Source organism: Macaca fascicularis, chromosome 14, assembly GCF_037993035.2.
Source record: "Macaca fascicularis isolate 582-1 chromosome 14, T2T-MFA8v1.1".
Taxonomy (NCBI): Eukaryota; Metazoa; Chordata; class Mammalia; order Primates; family Cercopithecidae; genus Macaca; species Macaca fascicularis.
Window position 1 is genome coordinate 14239254 of NC_088388.1, and position 20983 is coordinate 14260236.

At 39.8% G+C, this 20983-nt stretch overlaps 2 protein-coding genes across 4 annotated transcripts in view; one reads left to right on the top strand and one right to left on the bottom strand.

Annotated features, from left to right (window-relative positions):
* LOC102133058 (oocyte-secreted protein 4A) overlaps positions 1-20983 on the bottom strand; it is a 105013-nt gene that overhangs the window by 75262 nt on the left and 8768 nt on the right. For all 3 annotated transcript variants that reach the window (XM_074013545.1, XM_065528151.2, XM_074013547.1), the window contains exon 2: positions 10467-10567. In XM_074013545.1, the coding sequence (XP_073869646.1) occupies positions 10467-10567 (101 nt within the window). The remainder of the gene's footprint in view (positions 1-10466; positions 10568-20983) is intronic.
* On the top strand, positions 1740-17199 carry CBLIF (cobalamin binding intrinsic factor). The gene is made up of 9 exons (XM_005577746.5): positions 1740-1818; positions 3139-3315; positions 4053-4166; positions 4612-4752; positions 6287-6468; positions 9557-9734; positions 10896-11097; positions 14960-15078; positions 16927-17199. Exons 1-9 carry the CDS (start codon positions 1740-1742, stop codon positions 16986-16988), a joined length of 1254 nt encoding a protein of 417 aa, XP_005577803.2. The 3' UTR covers positions 16989-17199.

Genomic DNA, 20983 nt, shown 5'->3' on the forward strand with positions numbered 1-20983 from the left:
CTTGGCAGCTGCCTTCATGAGAACAGGAAGGGCCAGAGAGAGAAGGCAAGCAAGAGGGAAATCGGTCTTTCACAAACACATCCCATCACCTTTGCCGCATTATATTCATTATAATAGAATGTGGCCCCAGGCCAGCCCACACTCTAGGGAAGAGGGCTACACAAGGCATGAACACCGGGAGGTGAAAACACAGGCCGTGTTAGAAGTTGTCCAGCATACCCCAATACGTACCCCGTGCTCTCATCTCACAAAACTCACCATGTTTCCCAAGGGGGAAAAAAACTGCTTTATTACCCACATCTTACATTTGCTCATTAATTCACTCATTCAAAAAGTATTTTATTTCTGCTGTGAGCTAGTTTGTGTTGTAAGGGCTAAGGATAGAGCAGTGAGCCAGAGACAAAGCCCCTCCCTCGCGGAGCAGACATTCTAGTAGGGAGATAAACAAACGATAAACAACCACACACATAGCGCAACAGCGGGCGATGAGTTATAGCAGGCGAGGGGCATGATGGGTGTCAGTGGAGGGGAGGATGCAGGATCTTATGTAGGATGTCCTGAGAAGGCCTCTCTAAAAGCTTAGCTCTGAGCAGAGACGTGAAGGATGTGAGGAAGCCACCAGGAGGCTATGTAAAAGAAGAGGGGTCCCGGGGTGAGGGGACGCCCCGTGCAAAGGTAGCTGATGTGTTCAAGGGACACAAGAAGTTCTGTGTGACGGAAGCAGTGTGAGCAAAGGAGAAAACGCCTAGAGCTGAGGTCAGAAAGGAAACCAGAAGCCAGATCTTCTACGGCCTTGTAGGTCATGAAAAGGGCTTTGACTTTTATGCTAAGATGGGCGCCACTGCAGAATTTCCCCTTAAAATGAGCTACTTTACATCCGGGGGGGAAAAAAAAAAAAGGCTCCTTTCTTTATAATTTCAAGATACCATTTTCAGTTCCCTCTTATAAAGAAGTATAATTTGCATTATAATATAGCTACACATCTGAAATATGTATACTTAATGGATCTCACATTTTCTAATTACTTACTTTAAAAGATAATATCTGAAAGCTTTGGGTGTTTGAGACGGCTCTTATCTCCAGATAAGGAAAGAGAACTCAAACAAAACCATTTCTGGGAAACCGAGGTCCATTTCTTCCCTAAGGTCAAACAACATCAAAGAGTCTAGGCTAGAATCCAGGTCCAGGTAGACATCATTAATTTCATAAAGCCAGATGTCACCTGGCAGATGCCTGCCTGAGAGCCTAAAAGGGCGTGTTGTAAAGCAGGTGCCCAGGATCACAAAATGAGCTGATGTCTATGAATGGCCTAAATCCCAGTGAAGTAGTTACTAAAAAGCAGCCTGGTGACTGATTGGATACAATAAGGGCTAGAAGAAGTCTTGTTGATATTAGCACATTATCCAAACTTCCTGATGTCTGACCCAAGACTTTGGTAAAGGACATTTTCTCAACACTGCCTTCACTGTATACCCAGCCCCAGGTTTCTTATATGACTGTGTAACCTAGAAGTCACCTTCAGACACCTTGGAGGGTCTATAGTCGGTAAACTTAGATAAGCAGATGAAAATTTACTTACTTGTATCAGGAAAGGAGAGGTCAGCACAGGGGCAGTTAGGAGAGGCTGGGTTGGGGAGCAGATTATTTAACAAAGGGAAGCACATATAAGAGAAGGTAAAGAAATATTCCACTCGCAAATCGCAGTACCTGTGAATGAGAGACGTGGACAGGAGAGTGAGATGGCCTGGTTTGCCCTCTACCTCCTGAGCCTTCTCTGGGCTACGGCTGGGACTAGTACCCAGTCCCGGAGTTCATGCTGTGAGTATGATGTTTTTTCAAGGAGGTCAGGGAAGCAGTTGCCCTAGGGAGGGGTTGTGACCTCTGACACTGAGCTCTGCTGATGAGAAAGTGGTTGAAAATAGCAATCACTATAGGAATTCCAAAATGGATAAGTCCGAGTGTGATTGTGTGCTGTTCATCTTTCTTGACTTAACAGCATAAGTTCTTTGAGAGGCAAGTCTATACATTTTTGATTAAGAGAGATGGGGCCAGGTGCAGTGGCTCACACCTGTAATCCCAGCACTTTGGGAGATTAAGGCAGGAGGATTGCTTGAGCCCAAGAGTTCAAGACCAGTCTGGGCAACACGGTGAGACTCAATCTCTACCAAAAAAAAAATCTTAGAAAAAAATTAGCTGGGTGCAGTGGCATGCACCTGTGGTCCCAGCTACTCAGAAACCTGAGGTAGGAGAATCACTTGAGCCCAGGAGGTCGAGCCTGCAGTGAGCTATGATCACACCACTGCACTCCAGCCTAGATGACACAGCAACACCCTGTCTCAAAAAATAAATAAATAAAAATTATAATAGAGATGAAAGTACTACTGCAGGAATAATGGTTGATGGTACAAAGACAGACATTCAGTGGCTATTGTGACCAGACACCACTACATACTAGTAAAAGACTTTGGTACTCACTAAGGATAAATTATATCCCAAATCTTTAATATTCTTCATGAAAGAGTGAGGAAAAAAATGAATGCAAGGAAATCAGTGATTTCCAGGAAAGTGATAGAAACTGTGAGAAATGTCATGAGCCATATTGCTTGAAGTTACTAAATTTAAAAATCACTTTCTTAAGCACATGGATTATTTGAGAAGATGAAGAAACTAATTGTCCTCAAAAGTAAAATCTCACCATTTTCTCCATTTCTCTTTAGTCACTTAGGATACCAGTGCTAACCAAGTGTTCTCCTAAAAGGCACCAAAGACGGCCAGGCGAGGTGGCTCACGCCTGTAATCCCAGCACTTTGGGAGGCCAAGAAGGGTGGATTACCTGAGGTCAGAAGTTCGAGACCACCCTGGTCAACATGGTGAAACCCTGTCTCTACTAAAAATACAAAAATTAGCCAGGCATGATGGTGGGCACCTGTAATCCCAGCTACCTGGGAAGCTGAGGCAGGAGAAACACTTGAATCTGGGAGGTGGAGGTTGCAGTGAGCCGAGATCACACCATTGCACTCTAGCCTGGGCGACAAGAGAGAAACTGTCTAAAAAAAAAAAAGCATGAAAGACACAGGAATAATGTTTTTGAGAAGGAATGAGGGTTAGAAGGTGAGTAAATGGCTTTCCTCTTCTCAGCGGTTCCCTCAGCCCAGGAGCCCTTGGTCAATGGCATACAAGTACTCATGGAGAACTCAGTGACTTCATCAGCCTACCCAAACCCCAGCATCCTGATTGCCATGAATCTGGCTGGAGCCTACAATTTGAAGGCCCAGAAACTCCTGACTTACCAGCTCATGTCCAGCGACACCAACGGTGAGACATCTGAGCCGCTCGCACTCTCCCTGAATCTCACACATCACACACCACCTCCAGATCCCAACTCAGTGTCCTTCCCACCCGACTGCGGCATCTGATTGTACATAAACCACCCAAACACTTTTCCCTACATACCTGGAAGGGAACTGGAACGAAACACATGTGAAGTCAGAGCATTCATGGAGGAGGTCAGTAAAGCAGAGAGAGCTCTGGACTAGATGTCGAAAGAGCAGCCTTCCAGTTCCAGCTCTGCCACTTTATAACTCTGGGATCTGAGACAAGTCACAGGATATTGCTCAGCCTCACCTTCCAGATGATTCTAATAGCAATAACCCTACTACTGCTAATAGCAATGACAATAATGATAAAATCTCTGTTCTGCCTATCTCCCAGGAGTTGCGTGGAGGCTCAAGGTAGGTAAAGTTTAAATTATTTTGTAACTGCAAATTTCTGTATATAAATCTAGATGAGTATTTTGCTGCTTTTCTAATCAAACACCAGGGATTCTCAAATAGCAAATACTAGAGTCATCAAGTTACACAGAGGCCACTATATTAAATATTCCCTTATGTATTCTTCCATATTTTTTTCTTTGGAAAGACAGATCAAAAAACTGCTCGTATTATTAAAAAGTCAAAATGCTCTGGATAAAAAGCAGAGACCTCATCACTGGCTCCTGGAGAGCTGTCCCCTGAGGATGCCTCGGTCTAACTGTTGTGTTCTCTTCTCTGCAGATCTAACCATTGGGCAGCTTGGCCTCACCATCATGGCCCTCACCTCCTCCTGCCGAGACCCTGGGGATAAAGTATCCATTCTACAAAGACAAATGGAGAATTGGGCACCTTCCAGTAAGACCTCACTGGAAGGGAGAAGAAAGTCAGGCACATGGTTTTTCCCAAGAACTTTAAACCCAGACAGGAAAAGGGTGGGGGTGAAGAGAAAGGAAAGTTAGGGAAGAGACACAATGCATCCTTCACTCTGGTCCTTCTGATAATCACACAATGGAAAGATTCATTTCCAATCCAAAATGAACTAGAAAAGGTCATGATCCCAAGGATACAAGCTTGTCGAGTCATCACCTGTCTGAAGACAGAGTCATCCCTTTTGTTCTTTGCAGATGCCTGATGACATTCTTTTGATAAACACTGTAGTTGCTCTTTGCCTATGCTGTGTCTCTCTTTGGGGGCAGGTTTTCTAGCAATTTCCTTTTCAAAGGCTTGGCTTTTCCTTGTTTGCAAATGTCCTCATTGTGTTGAGTGTGAGTCTGATGAAGGTTCTCTGTCCCTTTTGAAGGCCCCAATGCTGAAGCATCAGCCTTCTATGGGCCCAGTCTAGCGATCTTGGCACTGTGCCAGAAGAACTCTGAGGCGACCTTGCCGATAGCTGTCCGCTTTGCCAAGACCCTGCTGGCCAACTCCTCTCCCTTCAATGTAGGTGAGTAGGTCACCAGTACTCTGAGCTGGGTACATCAGAGGCATTGTGCACTGAATGGTGGAGCTGGCACAGGGAAGTGGAAAAGGAGAGCATTCCATGGAGGAGGAGCTAAGGACGTGAATGTGCCTGTGGATGGGAGATACTTACCAGAAGTTTGTTGGGCAGGTGAATTGAGGAGTACATGAAGGAAGGCGAGGGAGCATTATGTAGAAACAAGGACACTAGATAATACTTGATATGTCTGGCAGCTACAGAATCTCCGCTGGGAACAATAGTCATGTCATTCAAGTCAGAAGTTCTTCCCAAATTAAATACTAATGTCTTGCTTCACTTCTCCTCTGCATCTCCTCTTTAATCACTACTGATGCTCTCACACTCCATTCTTTTCGATGCTTCTCCTCAGTACATCCAAATATCCTCTCTCCATTAAACAGCTACTCTTGGAACCCTAACTCACGATGTTTCCCTTCATGGAAACTCGGGGACCACGTTGCGTCTTTCTTCTGCAAGCATATGGCTGCTTGTGAGTGAACGCTTTTCCCTCTACGACATCATGTCCTCCTTCTGTCCCCTTCTATGGATAATGATCCTTCTCTATTGGGGCCACTGTCACAGCCCACATTCATGGTCACCTCTTCTCCTCTGCCAACTCTCTAAGCAATAGTATTGTCTCAGGTTTTCACTCCCTTACACACGCCCCATCAGCAGCCTCTCTTGTTTCAGTTCCTGTCAGACAAACAGGTGAACCATTGCTCTAGGATCCTCCCTGGGGGTCAAGAACAGACTGGTCTCCCTTTCACATCCGGGACCTCACACATTTCTGGGGCATCTCTGCCTCCAAAAGTATGGACTTATTTCCTTCTGGTTGTCAATAACACTATCACCCTTAATGAAGTTATGCAACTTCCAAATGGAGATTAAGGTGAGGAGGGGAAGATCAATGAAATAAAAGATGATATCTGGCAAGTCTTTTATTTCTTCTAGTCTTGCCATCCCAGAACTTGCTCATTTGTTCCACATGTTTATTGCATGCAAACAAGAAAAAGTCCCTTTGTGGGGTGCTTTGGTGGATGCAAAATTCCCACCGTCTAAGAGTTCACAGAGCACAGTAACAAAAAATAAAAATAAAAGAGAGCATCAAGATTGTAAAACAGATATATAAACAACAAATGCTAAAGGAGTTTAAAATAGAGACTGCATCTGTCTTTTCTGGCACAAGAGCTGTATGATTGAACGTACTGCCTGTCTATATTAATTATAAGCATGAGCTGTTGAGTTGTATTGATCTGGGTTAAGATCTTGGCCTTGCACTTACTGACTGTGTGGCCTTGGGCAATTAATTTTTCTGAGCCTCCATTTTTTGTCTCTTAAAAGGATCATCTCCCTTTAAATGATTACAGGTACTATTTCACAGGTTGTTCTGAGGAGCAAATAAAATCATGGAGCCAGAATACAATAAGCACACAATAAATGCTAGCTGTTCATATTGCTGTGATGGTGACTATGGTGATCTTATCCCCTCTGTCATTCACAGACACAGGAGCAATGGCAACGTTGGCTCTGACCTGCATGTACAACAAGATCCCTGTAGGTTCAGAGGAAGGTTACAGAGCCCTGTTTGGTCAGGTACTAAAGGCTATTGTGGAGAATATCAGCACGAAGATCAAAGATAATGGCATCATTGGAGACATCTACAGTACTGGCCTCGCCATGCAGGTAAACACGTGCTGGATGTTCTTGGTTGGGTTCCTGCCAATAAGCCTGGATTGCAGAATCAAGAAGCCAGGCTTCTGCTAACATCTCTGTGAAAATCCAGCTAGTATGACCTGAGATATATTCTCTGTGGTGCGTGGGCCTCAGTTTCTCTACCGGTAAAATGCAGGTAAGTGTTAATTCCTCCCTACCTCTTATGTAAAGTGTGAAAACAAATCTGTATGAACTCATTTCTCTTCCTTGGGAAAAAAAATGAAACAAATAAATCAAGAAATATATTAATTTATTATTAGTAATGATCAGTTTTTTGTAATAATTATAGACTATTGCAATTTTGATGTATAAATAATAAGAATATTAAAGCACACCCTCTAAAAATATAGAATTTTCTGATGCAATGTTACCAGCCAAGTGTTCTTTTTCAGTGTTTTTTTTTTATTTTTTTATTTTTATTTTCATTTTATTTTTATTTTTTATTTTTTATTTTTATTTTTTGAGAAGGAGTCTCGCACTGTCACCCAGGCTAGAGTACAGTGGCGCGATCTCAGCTCACTGCAAGCTCCACCTCCCGGATTCACGCCATTCTCCTGCCTCAGCCTCCTGAGTAGCTGGGACTACAGGCGCCCGCCACCATGCCTGGCTAATTTTTTGTATTTTTAGTAGAGACGGGGTTTCACTGTGTTAACCAGGATGGTCTCGATCTCCTGACCTCGTGATCCGCCCGCCTCGGCCTCCCAAAGTGCTGGGATTACAGGCGTGAGCCACCACGCCCGGCCCAGTGTTTTACCTTGATCTAAAAATAGCAAGTTTATACTCAAAATGATTAAGGAAAATAACCTAACATTGACCCAGCCTCACAAAAACCCATAGTAAATGGTAAAGCAGATCTATCTGGCAGCCAAGTCCATACTCAATTCTATGCTTTAATAGCATACATTCCCAGGCTTGGATTCTGTAAGATGTTCTTGGTGTTAATAGTTCCAAATCCAACAACCCACCCTACCCTAGTTGATTAGGGCAGCATCCTCTACAGAAGACAGATGCACCAATGATAGTGGGCAGAAGTAACCAACTACAATCAAAAACTAGCAGCCATCTGTGGCTGAATCCTCTAATCCCAACCAAGAACTCTGAGCTCCAATGTCTCAAAATGTCCTATGGGGATTAATAGGACCAGGGACTCTTCAACTCAGAAAGCCCAGGAAAGGGAGAATCATGGCATGATGATGCCAGCCCTAAATCTAACATAGTTGGGGACTATTAGAAAGAAATTGTCTCCTGGGGAAAACAACAGAGACTAGTATTGAGATTTCATACATTAAAAATTAGAAAAGGATATAAGCAGCCTAAGAATTCGTTCATGTTAAACGTAAGAGCAAAAACAAAATTTGCACTTCAATGGACCACGTATAGAAGTGACTAATAAAAATTAAGCTCACTTATATGTCACGGTCAAGGAGACTTTGTCATAGAACAAAACCCTGTTTTTGCCATGGCTGAATTTTACAAGAGCATTTCCAGTGCTCTGGTCTAGAAGCTTTTTGGAAAGAAAAAGGCAGTCTGGAAGAGATATAAAAGATGGTTTGGGGATTTATGTGTGTGTGTGTGACTCACTAAAAATAACCTTGCTTCAATTTAGCACTAGACAGGGAAGTGTTCACTTTTGCTAACTTGGTTTGTGAATTCTGTTTGGATTTTATCACCTGCTAAGTACACTCTGATAAGCTGGACCTGGGAATTAAAGCTTTTCCTATCAAAAGGCAGGACCGTGTATACATCCAAATACCACAAGCCATGTGGATTTCTTGTCAGAATATATAATCTTTCCCTACCCTTTTTACTGCCTCTATCTGGAGTTTACTGCCTCTATCTGGAGCATCCAGAAATCTGGAATCAATAGGTGTCTAATATAACATTTTTCTAATCTAAAATATTCTGTCATCAACAATCTCAGCCTATTAACATGCTCTGGTGGCCATAATCAGCACTGTAAAGGAAGGGAGGTGGGAATGACAGCTTCCACATCACACATCACGAAATGCTTTTATACATTAGCCCCTTGGAACCTCAAATGACGCCCCCAACAATAGACAGAAGTTATTATTTCTATTTTATTCATGCGATAGATAATGCAGCAAAATAGGCAAATGGCTGAATGGCTTGGTGTATTACTCAAGACTCATTTTGCAAGTAGCAGAAACCCAAATCCTTTTAGCTCAAGAAAAAAAAAATGAGGATTTACTATTCACATACACTGGGAAGTCCAGGGCTGAATTAGGTGGTTTCAGGAATAACCAGAATAAAGGGCTCAAATCATGATATTAGGGGCCACTCTTTTTTCATCGTCCAGCCCTGATTTTCCTCATTCTTTCCTGCTTCAGGGCTTCTTCAAAGTGACTGAGAAAGATGGTCACTAGCAGCTTACTGTTTACTTGCATGGTTCCAGTTGAATAATCTTAGCAGAGGGGAAAAAAAAAAAATCATTCGGTCTCCCAATGTCTGTATGTCAGGGAATGACTCTGATTAGTACATGTGTCCACCAATCACTGTCATCAAGGGGATGGTGCACCACCATCAGCCCAGCCCCGGTCATGAGTCCGTCCTGGGCCAGGGTTGTGGAGCCTCTGACAGTCCTGACACAAGCACAAAGTGAGGGAAAAGTCCACCAAAGAGGGCACATGACAACATAAAACAAGAGGTCTACTCCATTTATGTGGCTAGATTGTCCTAGACTAAAGCTCCCTCTGGAGTCCAGCTTGTTCTAGACTAAAGCTCCCTCTGGAGCCCAGCTCTCACCCTCACTCTACATTCAAGAATCGTTCGTAAATATGACTGTCTAATAGTGTTCCCTGGATCTAATCATTGAACAGTTCTGTGTCTGCTGTCTGACAGACACTGTGCTAAGTGGTGGGGACATAGCATTGAAGACAAATGTGTTCCAAACCTTACATAGCACTGCCTTTGCATTCTGGGTGACAACGTGATCACAATGATTAGTGATCAAGTTTGTCTATTAAGACATGTAAGAGCCAACTCTCAGCTATGCCTAATTCCTCTTTCTTTCTCTCTCTCTTTCTCTCTTCCTTCCCAGGCTCTCTCTGTAACACCTCAGCCACCTAAAAAGGAATGGAACTGCATGAAGACTATGGATATGATACTCAATGAGATTAAGCAGGGGAAATTCCACAACCCCATGTCCATTGCTCAAATCCTCCCTTCCCTGAAAGGCAAGACATACCTAGATGTGCCCCAGGTCACTTGTAGCCCTGGTAAGACATCCACCTCTTCTTATGTCATAAAGCAGCAACTTATGCCAGAAATGACATGCGGATCAATGTTAAGTGGCATATAGGCTTGTAATGTCCATTATTCCCATGTGGACAGACCTCATCTGACTCCCAGTCCTTAACAGTGTGTGCTAGCACACAGACATACCTTCTTGCACTCAGAACTCTGCCCCATATCTACTTCATTCAGCATATATATATGCAGCTCCTACTATGTGCAAAGCATTTTGTGGGATACTAGAGGTAGGAGAAGCTCCATGGTCCCAAATATCAAATAACATATAGCTTCATTTATTCCTTTGACACATGTACCATCAAACACTATGCATATCTTATCATATCTGCCTTTCGCAAAGTCAGAAGGCATGTGTAAACAAAAACTACAATATTTGGGACAACGAAGTAAGGATGAAATAGAAGTTAAAGCCCCATGCAGTGCAAATGCAAACAAGAAAAATCGTGACCAGTTATTGATTTTGTTTGGGCGGCTTCGGAGAAGAACAGAATTCATGTTTAAGTTGAGCCTTAAAGATCTAACTATGAAAGCTCGATGCATGCCACACACCAATGAGATGGAGTGGAAACCTAGCATGCCACCTTTTAATTAAAAACATCTTTATTTTATCCGTTTATGCATACAATTGAAAGACACTTAAAATTCAAACATTACAGAAATATGCATTTAGAAAGTGGAGGTCTTGCATAAAAACTTACCACTCCAGAGATTACTAGTGTTTGATATGGATTCCTCGAACTCTTTTTTTTTAATAAAATGCCAACATAAAGCATCATTCCTCTTGCATTGCATGAACTTCCTAAGACAAGAAGACATTAATAAGTTTCTTGTCTATCTCAATGCAGAACGTGGAGACAAAATCAAGCAAACTGATCCCAATCCTACCAAACACTACTACACTCACTCAACCCCTTAGGTTGCTTCCCAGTGATGTCCCAACCTTAGCAAGGTGGCCATGGAGTTTTTGCCGGAACTCCATGCTAGTGGTCCAACTACTTTGTTAAATGGTATGAAACTCACTACTTTCTTGAAACGTCTTCTGGGACGAGTTGCCAATAACAGAGATTTTAAACCTATAACAAAAACCCCATAACCTTTGACAAATGTGGCCTCTTTGCCCTTCACAGATCATGAGGTACAACCAACTCTACCCAGCCAACCTGGCCCTGGCCCCACCTCCACATCTAACATCACTGTCATATACACCATAAATAACCAGCTGAGGGGGGTTGAGCTGCTCTTCAACAAGACCATCAACGTGAGTGTGAAAAGTGGGTCAGTGTTACTTGTTGTCCTAGAAGAAGCACAGCGCAAAAATCCTATGTTCAAGTGAGTGTTACAAGTGTCATTCATCATTCTCTCCAGGCCTGATCTGAATTCCCATTTTTTCTCCATCCTCTGTTTTCTTAATTTTTTTTCCTTTTGATAACAGATTTTTATTTAATAACCCCTTGAGCAGCTTATAATCTAATAAATAGATAAGGCTCTCATGAAAACTTAAATCATACAAGTCAATGTACGATGAAGTTTTAAAAACAAAAATTCAGAGGAGATTCAAAAGTCCGTTGCAGAGTAGAACAGGCGAAAGAGACTTTGTAGCTTTGAACAACAAAGAATAGGTACTATTTAGGAAGATATGGGAAGACGTAAGTCCAGGAAAAGAAATGGCCAGAACAGGCTGGGCTCAGTGGCACATGCCTGTAATCCCAGCTACTCAGGAGGCTGAGGCAAGAGAATAGCTTGAACCCGGGAGGTGGAGGTTGCGGTGAGCCAAGATCACGCCATTGCACTCCAGCCTGGACAACAAGAGTGAAACTCTGTCTGAAAACAAAAAAGGAAAGGAAAGGAAAGGAAGAGAAAGGGAGGGGAGGGGAGGGGAGGGGAGGAGAGGGGAGAGGAGGGGAGGGGAGGCCAAACAAAGCATTTGCAATAACACTGAGCAAGGAATTTGGGGCCAATGAATAGGCCAGGTGGACACACCAGGTTGGGTGACAGTGTAAAAGTCTTGAAATACCAGGTTCAGGAGATTGGACTTTGTTTAGCAAGTTTTTGAGTAAGAAAATCCACTTTGTAAAATGTTGCTTAGGTTGTGAGAATTGGAGACAAGGCTAAAACAAAGGACATGACTCCAATAATGGAGCTGTGAAGTGACGATGACTTCCTCTAGGATACATAGACCCACACCAAGGCTCTGTGAGTGATGGGACATAGAGGTCAAGAGAAAGAAGCTTCAAAACTATTGATTAAAGGGTCAAGAAGAAAGAACATCTTTCAAAGAAAGGGATTAAATTCCTTAGATATGTTTAATGGTGGGCATTTGAAATAGGAACATCAGAAGGCTTTTGGAGGTATAGTCCAGGCACAGTGGCTCACGCCTATAATTACAGCACTTTGAGAGGCTGAGGCAGGTGGATCACTTGAGGTTAGGAGTTCGAGACCAGCCTGGCCAACATGGCGAAACCCTGTCTCTACTAAAAATACAAAAATTAGCCAGGCATGGTGGTGTGTGCCTGTGGTCCCAGCTACCCAGGAGGCTGAGACGGGAAAACTGCTTGAGACTGGTAGGTGGAGGTTGTAGTGAGCCGAGATCGTGCCACTGCACTCCAGCCTGGGAGAGAGAGTGAGATTCTGTCTCAAAAAAAAAAAAAAAAAAAAAGCAAAAAAAGAAAGGAAGGAAAGAAGAAAGGAAGGAAGGAAAGAAGGAAGGAAGGAGAAAGAAAGGCTTTGGAGGTATAGAGGAAGTACTAGGAAAAAAGGTCAGGACAGGGAAAAAAATTGGACAGTCATCTCTTAGAGGTGATGACCAAAGTCAAGAATCCATGTAGTAGGTAGCAGATACATGCACCCAGCAAAACCATAAGACATATTTAGTTATTCTCATTTTACAGATAGAACCCTTAGGCCCAAAGAAGTTAGCAATATTCCTAAGATCACATAACACGTAACTAATAAGAGTTGAGAGTGGAACCCAGGTTGGACTGAATCTGATGCTCATGTTCTTTCCATGCCCCTGTCAGGGTAGGGGAAAATACAGAAATAAATCACAGAAACAAATCACAAAATTAATTAAAAATTAATTAATTTTTAATTAATTTTCTTAATAAGAAAATTAACTTTTAGGGAATATTTATAGTTTGCAAAAAGAGGAAGCAATAAATAAACACGGAGAAGTCTAAGCTATAGGAGGAGAGGAGGAAAATGCCAAGTCATGGAAAGGAAAAAAGCAGATATTTTCAAAGAAAAGATTATCCAAATTCTTCAGGAAGATATCAAGAAAGAATACTGACAAAGGCTAAGGAATTGACAACTGAGTGATACCACGTGGCGGTCTATTCCACCTGGTTCTGTTGAGCACATTGTGTCTGCTGCTTACTGCATGAATCCATAACTTCCCTAACTTCCATAGACAGGTCAGGATAAAAATTGCACTACAAAACTATTTAATTTTTTTTTTTTTTTTTTTTTTGAGACGGAGTTTTGCTCTTGTCACCCAGGCTGGAGTGCAATGGCGCAATCTCGGCTCACTGCAAACTTCGCCTCCTGGGTTCAAGTGATTCTCCCCTGCCTCAGCCTCCTGAGTAGCTGGGATTATAGGCACCCACCACCACGCTCTGCTAATTTTTGTATTTTTGGTAGAGATGGGGTTTCAGCATGTTGGCCAGGCTGGTCTTGAACTCCTGACCTCCGGTGAGCCATCCACCTCAGCCTCCCAAAGTGCTAGGATTACTGGCATAAGCCACTGTGTCTGGCCCAGAAATATTTAATTTTAAAACCCTCTGAATATACTGTACTTTACTTCTCTGAGCTTAGCTTTAATTTTGCCTAATTTTTCTTTTTCTGATTATAAATGTAATAAATACATATAGCAGAAATTTTGAGGGAAAAAGCATAAAAAAGAAAAATCATCTACAGTCCACACATAATATCACAGCTGTTAATATTTTTTATAACTTTTGTAGGTGTTTTTTCCATGCATATTACAAATAGATGTGATCCATCATAACATGGGACAGAGAGATATTTCATGTAAAATTTGTATCTCATATTTTCATTTAACATTATTGCATAAGTAGTTTCCTGTGTTACTGAAAATTATTGACAAATATTTTCATGGCTTCCAAATATTTAATCTTGGATATTCATTCCATGACTCATATAATTATTTACTCATTTGGGGGAATTTACATTTTTAAAATTTGATTATTAATAGGTGTTTTCAAAATCCATTTTCATTTCATTTTATTCTAAGTGAAGTAATTTCATATTCATTAGTCATTTGCATGTTTGCTTTTTAAAAATTCATTTATTTATTTATTTATTTTGAGATCAGGTTATGATACTGGCTAATTTTTGTATTTTTGTTAGAGATGGGATTTCACCATATTGCCAAGGCTGGTCTCGAACTTCTGGGCTCAAGCAATCTGCCCTCCTCAGCCTCTCAAAGTGCTGGGATTACAGGCATGAGCCACCACACCTGGCCCATTTTCTTTTGTTTTTACTTAACTTTCATTTTAAGTTTTGGGTACATTTGCGGGTTTGCTACATAGGTAAACTGTGTCATGGCGGTTTGTTGTACAGATTATTTTACCACCCAGGTATTAATTCTACTACCCATTAGTTATTTCTCCTGATCCTCTCCCTCCTCCCAACCTGTACCCTCTGATAGGCCCCAGTATGTGTTGTTCACCTCTGTGTATTCATGTGTTCTCATCATTTTGCTCCCACTTATAAGTAAGAACATGCAGTATTTGGTTTTCTGTTCCTGTGTTAGTTTGCTAAGGATAAATGGCCTCCATCTATGTTCATTGCAGCACGATTCACAATAGCAAAGAAATGGAATCAACCTAAATGCCCATCAATAGTAAATTGGTTAAAGCATTTTCTCTTTTGATATAATCTGATCACTTTATCAGATAAAGTCGTGCTCAAAAGAGAATATCATTTAAAATGTCTGAAGCATTTATCTGAAGCATTTAAAGTGTTTCTATCCTGGCGGGAGGATTGCTTGAGCCCAGGATTTCGAGGCTGCCATGAGCTAGGATCTCACCACTAGCCTGCGTAACAAAGTGACACCTTGTCTCTAAAAACTTAATTAACTAATTAATTAATTGAATGTCTCCATCCCTTCATCTTACCCCTTATTCCCTGACCTAAAGTGAGATGTTAATCATAGACAACTTTTTTTTTTAAGATTTGAAACCACTATGACATCTTGGGGCCTTGTCGTCTCTTCTATCAACAATATCGCTGAAAATGTTAATCACAAGACGTACTGGCAGTTCCTTAGTGGCATAACACCTTTGAATGAAGGTGAGGGAAGAAAAGGCATAGGTGCTATGTTCCGTAGTTTGAAGGCTACATTCCTTAATTATTTTTCATTTAATTTATTCATTCATTCATTTAATCAATTGATAATTATGAGATCATATGTGTATATACAATAATTCTATAGACAGTGATTGCTTATATGTATACAAATATCTATTTTTTATATATATAATCATTAGAGAAAGAGATTAATTCTGTAGGCAGTGGTAATACCTTTTACAGAGAAGGAAAGTAAGTCTTAAGAGACATTAAAGGGTCTTGTACAAGGCATGCATCTAGAACGTAAAAGTGGATAATCAAACCCAGGTTTCCAAAGTCCTGTAACTCTATTGTACAAATGTGCTTTGCACAATAGTTTCACTCAAAATTCATGCTTCACCTTCTTTTTTAAAAAATCTCCAAAGAGAGGAATGCCTATAATGTGGATGTTGGTGCATGTTTCCCCTGAAAAAATCAGGAGAAAGTGGGAAGAATAAAACTCAGACTTCAGCCAAACCTTAACATTGGTTAAAGCTTTTGCACACATATTGAAATATTCTCCGATTTAAAGAGCACTGGTGTATGGTTTTTGTCTAAGCATGATGTTACCTAGTTAACCTGATGTTAACTGTCACTATGCAGAGACATATAAAGCCAAACAAAGTCACAGTAGAGCCAAGGTCATAGGTTGGTAAAGATGCTTCATTATCCAATATTACAGTGGGGGAGGTGTTCTTCTTAGAGTCTATCATGTATGTAACAAATCTTGCCAGTCAGAATTTGTGGAATTGCAGCAAAGCACATAATAAAGATCTTGGAGTCACAGAGGACTTGGTTAGAAGCTCCTTCTCTTATTTAATAGCTGCAGTACATTAGTAGTAAATCTGTGAGCCAGTTTGCACAGCTTTAAAATGGAAATTGCACTAATCATTTCTTGGGTTATTGTGAGGATTGGAAATAATATACTTAGAATGATTAAGTACAGTGTTTTGCATGGCATATATTCAAAAATATTAATCATCATTATTATTAGTTTTCCCATCACCTTCATCTCAAGAAATGTCTGGATCAAAATATCCCACATACCCCATAAATGTACACACCTATTATGTACCCACAAAAATTTAAAAATTTTTAAATACCCCAAATTTTTTTTAAAAAATGAAAGTAATTGCCCCAGGAACTTAAATCAGGCATATTCTCATGTCTACCAATTACTTTTCTTCCCTTGGAGAAAGAACGGTAAAGTCCTCTGAGAAACAAAAAGACGCAGGCCTGAAACTGTCATTCTTTCTGTTGCCCGGCTACCTGAAAGGTAACAGATATTGCCATCATCTATCTTTCCTGTCCTGAAAGACAAAAATTCTCAACCCACTGCTCTTTCTTATGTCTTACAAAAACTTCAAAAATGAACCTGAGGTTCTCCCTTGAATGCCCTTATTTTGGCCTAAATAAGCCATTTTAGCAATAACCACCATTTATTGCACAATTATTCTGTGTCAGGTACTGTATTAGGCACCCAGCAGTCATTATTTCTAATTCTGAAAATAACTCTTCAGAGTAAATATTATTAACAAAATCTTGTATGTGAGGAAAAAGAGGCTCGTGCATCTTAAAGGGTATACCCGAAGACTTACTCCATGAAATGGTGACCAGAGACTGGAAACAAGAACACCCTAAATCTCAATTTCATGTTCTCTCCATAATCAAACTGCCTATTTCTCTCTAGGATGATTTTACTCCTTTAAAAAATTCAGTGGGTTCACTGCATCTAGCTCACTGCATCCCTTGGGGGATGGAGATGGTTACATGCACCACAGTCACCTCATATTATTCTCTGCTTATTTCCAGGGGTTGCTGACTACATACCCTTCAACCACGAGCACATCACAGCCAATTTCACACAGTACTAAGGAAGAGGTGGGTTCAGCTTCTATCAAACATCTTCAAAGGATGGGTGAAATTTTTTCCAGTTCATTTTAAATCTATGCAAAAAAGTGAATGCCTGTGATGCTACCATATTCCTGGTAAAAACATGGAAAACCACTATGTAGAATAAATATGCAAAGTTCATTGGAGTCTCAACATCTATGACTCATGAAAATAAAATTTTCAGCTTCTCAACACAATGCCTGCCAATCATCGTTTAAACCTAAGGTGAGGGGAAAAGGGAGAGTAGCTGATATTTTTGGATATCATTCTGATTTCTTGATTAATTAAATAGCACACTCCCTATTCCTACAAATGGTATATTTCTTAATGTCGTATTTTCATATTATACCAAGTACTCCTTTTCAAATTGCCTAACGTAAACATGCCCAAGTATGTACATACATGTGTACATGAAATGGCCAAACATTTCAACATATAAAATTCCATCAACATATAAAACTCCATCAATACATAAAACTTCCAGATGGCTCAAAACTTGGTAAATGATTTTATGTCTTAACTCTTTCCTTCCATTTCCAATTTTTTTGGTTAAATTCATATTTAAAATATATATTTAGATCATTTACATATGTAATATGTAAGTTAACTTATATTCAATATATTATACATAATATATTATATATTTTATATGATTATATATAACTGAATATATTTTATGATTATATATAATTTATCATATTATATATTTTATATGATAAATAGATATAGATCTTTGAAAAAATTTAAGCTTTCAAAGATAGATATAACTCCAATCTCTGCCGGTAGGAGTCAACACTGGTACAAACTTTCTAGAGAATAATATAAAAATTTGTATCAAAAGACCTAAAATGACTGGGCATAGTGGTTCTTGTCTGTAATCCCAGCACTTTGGGAGGCCAAGGAAGGTGGATCACCTGAGGTCAGGAGTTCGAGACCAGCCTGACCATGGCAAAACCCGTCTCTACTAAAAATACAAAACTTAGCTCGGTATGGTGGCATGTGCCTGTAATTCCACTTACTTGGGAGGCTGAGGGAAGAGAACCACTTGAACCCAGGAGGCAGAGGTTAAATGAACCAAGATCACACCATTGCACTCCAGCCTGGGGAACAAGAACAAAACTCCATCTCCAAAAAAAAAAAAAACAAAAACAGGCCTAAAATATACTCACCTTCAGACAAAAAAAAAATCCCAATTCTTAAATTTATACATATATATATATGAGGACACATAAATATACAAGAATCAAAAGGTAAGCTGTAACTATTATAGACCAGAGCTTAGGTGTACAGCCACAATACACTTCCTAAAACTGAATCCCAGAATCAGATAGACCGAACTGCCCAGGCACAAGCCTCCCATCTGGGCATCTAAGAGCAAGTACCTGCTCTCTGATAACAGTCTGGCTCCTAGGAGAAGAAGGTGTGGGCCACACAGGCCCAGGTCCTAATTTCAAAATTATCTATTAGGTAAATCTCTCTATCCCAGAAAAAGGCCAAGACTGTCACTGTAATAGAAGGAAATCTCAGGGGTGGTGAGTAAAGTGCTCTCTCATAACATAACATAATGTTTATAATATGGAAAAAATAGAACAATCTAGATGTCCAACAATAGGACAATAGACAAACTCTGGTGCATCCATATGATGGGATACTTAAAAGTTACTAAAATTCATGTTGAAGATAAATTCTTGCCGACATGAAAAGACGTTCGTGATGAACATGAATGAAGTGAGTGAACGAAGTGAATGAAAGCAACTCCAAGTGAATGAAGGCAAGTACACGACCACATTATAATATTATCCATGCTGGAGTGTTTCAGTGGTGATATCTGTGTGGCAGAATTATTGGTGATTGGGTTTTTTTGTTTGCCTCTCTGTTTTCTAAGTTTTAGCCATTCAACACATAATAATTGAGCAACTGGAAAATGGAAAAAAAAACATTATTTTATACAAAGATTATTTTTGCTTGTTTAACAATAAATTGGGCAACCAAAGAGATTTCTCTCTGTGTGTGTGTGTGTGTGTGTGTGTGTGTGTGTGTAGAGTTTGCTTTAATAATAGAAATTGAAGAAACAAGGCTAGGGAGGAAGCAAAGAGAGAGAAATCACAGATTTGTTTCATATAATAAAAACCTTGTTTTAGCTACCTATCTAGGACTTAATTGTGTGTGTGTTCATCTATATTGGCAGAGCTAGAGACGGGGAAATGGGTTTGAAAGTTGTAATTCTGTTTTGAACAAGTGCTTTATTTATTTGTTTGTTTATTTATTTATTTTTGAGATAGAGTCTTGTTTCATCGCCCAAGCTGGAGTACAATGATGCAATCTTTGTTCACTGCAACCTCTGTCTTCCGGGTTCAAACAATTCCGCCTCAGCCTCTCAAGTAGCTGGGATTACAGGCGCCCACCACCACGCCAGGCTGATTTTTGTATTTTTAGTAGAAACGGGGTTTCACCATGTCAGCCAGACTGGTCTTGAACTCCTGACCTCAGGTGATCCACCCACCTTGGCCTCTCAAAGTGCTGGGATTATAAGCATAAGCCACCACACCCAGCCAAGGAAATGCTTTAAAATGTACTTATATTGGCATACACTATAAAAATGAAGGTAGTTGTCATAAGTAATTTTCTTAAAGTGAGAATATACAGCAAAAGAATATCATCTTAAGTACTTTGGGACAGGAAGTTAAGTACCTTGGGGCAGGAAGTCACATAACTTCTGTTTATAAAATACACCTCCAACCTGGGCAACATAGGGAAACCCTATCTCTACAAAAAATAAAAATAAAAATAAATTAGCCGGTCATGGTGGAACATGCCCATGGCACATGCCAGCTACTTGAGAGGCTGACGTGAGAGAATTGCTTGATACTTGAGCCCAAGAGGTCAAGGCTGCAGTGAGCCATGATCACGTCACTGCACTTCAGCCTGGGCTGCAGAGCCAGCTCCTGTCTAAAAATATGTATCTTTTTAAATATATAGTGTAAATGTATATGTATAAAATAGACCATTATATACACCTATAATATATATTTATATATAACATATAATAATAGGTATATATACCTATTATTTAAAAATATACGATAGGTATTATATATAGGTTTATGTATAATAAATACACCTATTATATATAAATGTATACAAATAGATATCTATGTAATACACAATATTATAGTTATGTATTATATATTATATACTAATATAATATTTATGTGATGATATATGATATATAAACATATCATACATGTGACATATAAATATATATTATGTATTTATATATCATATGTGATATATATGCTTGTATATCATATATGTATCTTATACATATATAAGCTTATATATCATATATATGAGTGCATATATATAAAAATACCCATTTTCCAAGACTTATTTCCATTTCTTAATATGTTTCCAATACATTTTCCAGCTTGTTTCCATTTGTCATTATCTCACAGATTAAGGATTTCTACTCTTTCCTCGTACATTCCCAATTCATAAACACAGTTTAAGGATTTTTTTCCAAGCATTGCTTCTCTTGTTTCTCTTGCCCATAATTCCCATGTTATAGTCATTTAGCACCAGCTAAGAAGAAACAGTCAATTGGGTGACTTATTAATATACAGTACCTGATTTCTTTTAAAAAGGTGGTAACGATGAAACAGAATACCCCTGAAACAAAGCCACAGCCTACAACCAACTGACCTTTGACAAAGTCAACAGAATAAACAATGGGGAAGGATATCCTACTCAATAAATATTACTGCCATATGCAGAAGAATAAAACGGGATCCCTACCTCTCACCATATACAAAAATTAACTCAAAATGGATTAAAGACTTAAATGTAAGACTTCAAACTACAAGAATCCTAGAAGAAACTCGAGGAAATACCCTTCTAGACATTGGCCTAGGCAAAGAATTTATGACTAAGCCCTCAAAAGCAAATACAACAAAAACAAAAACTGACAATTGAGACC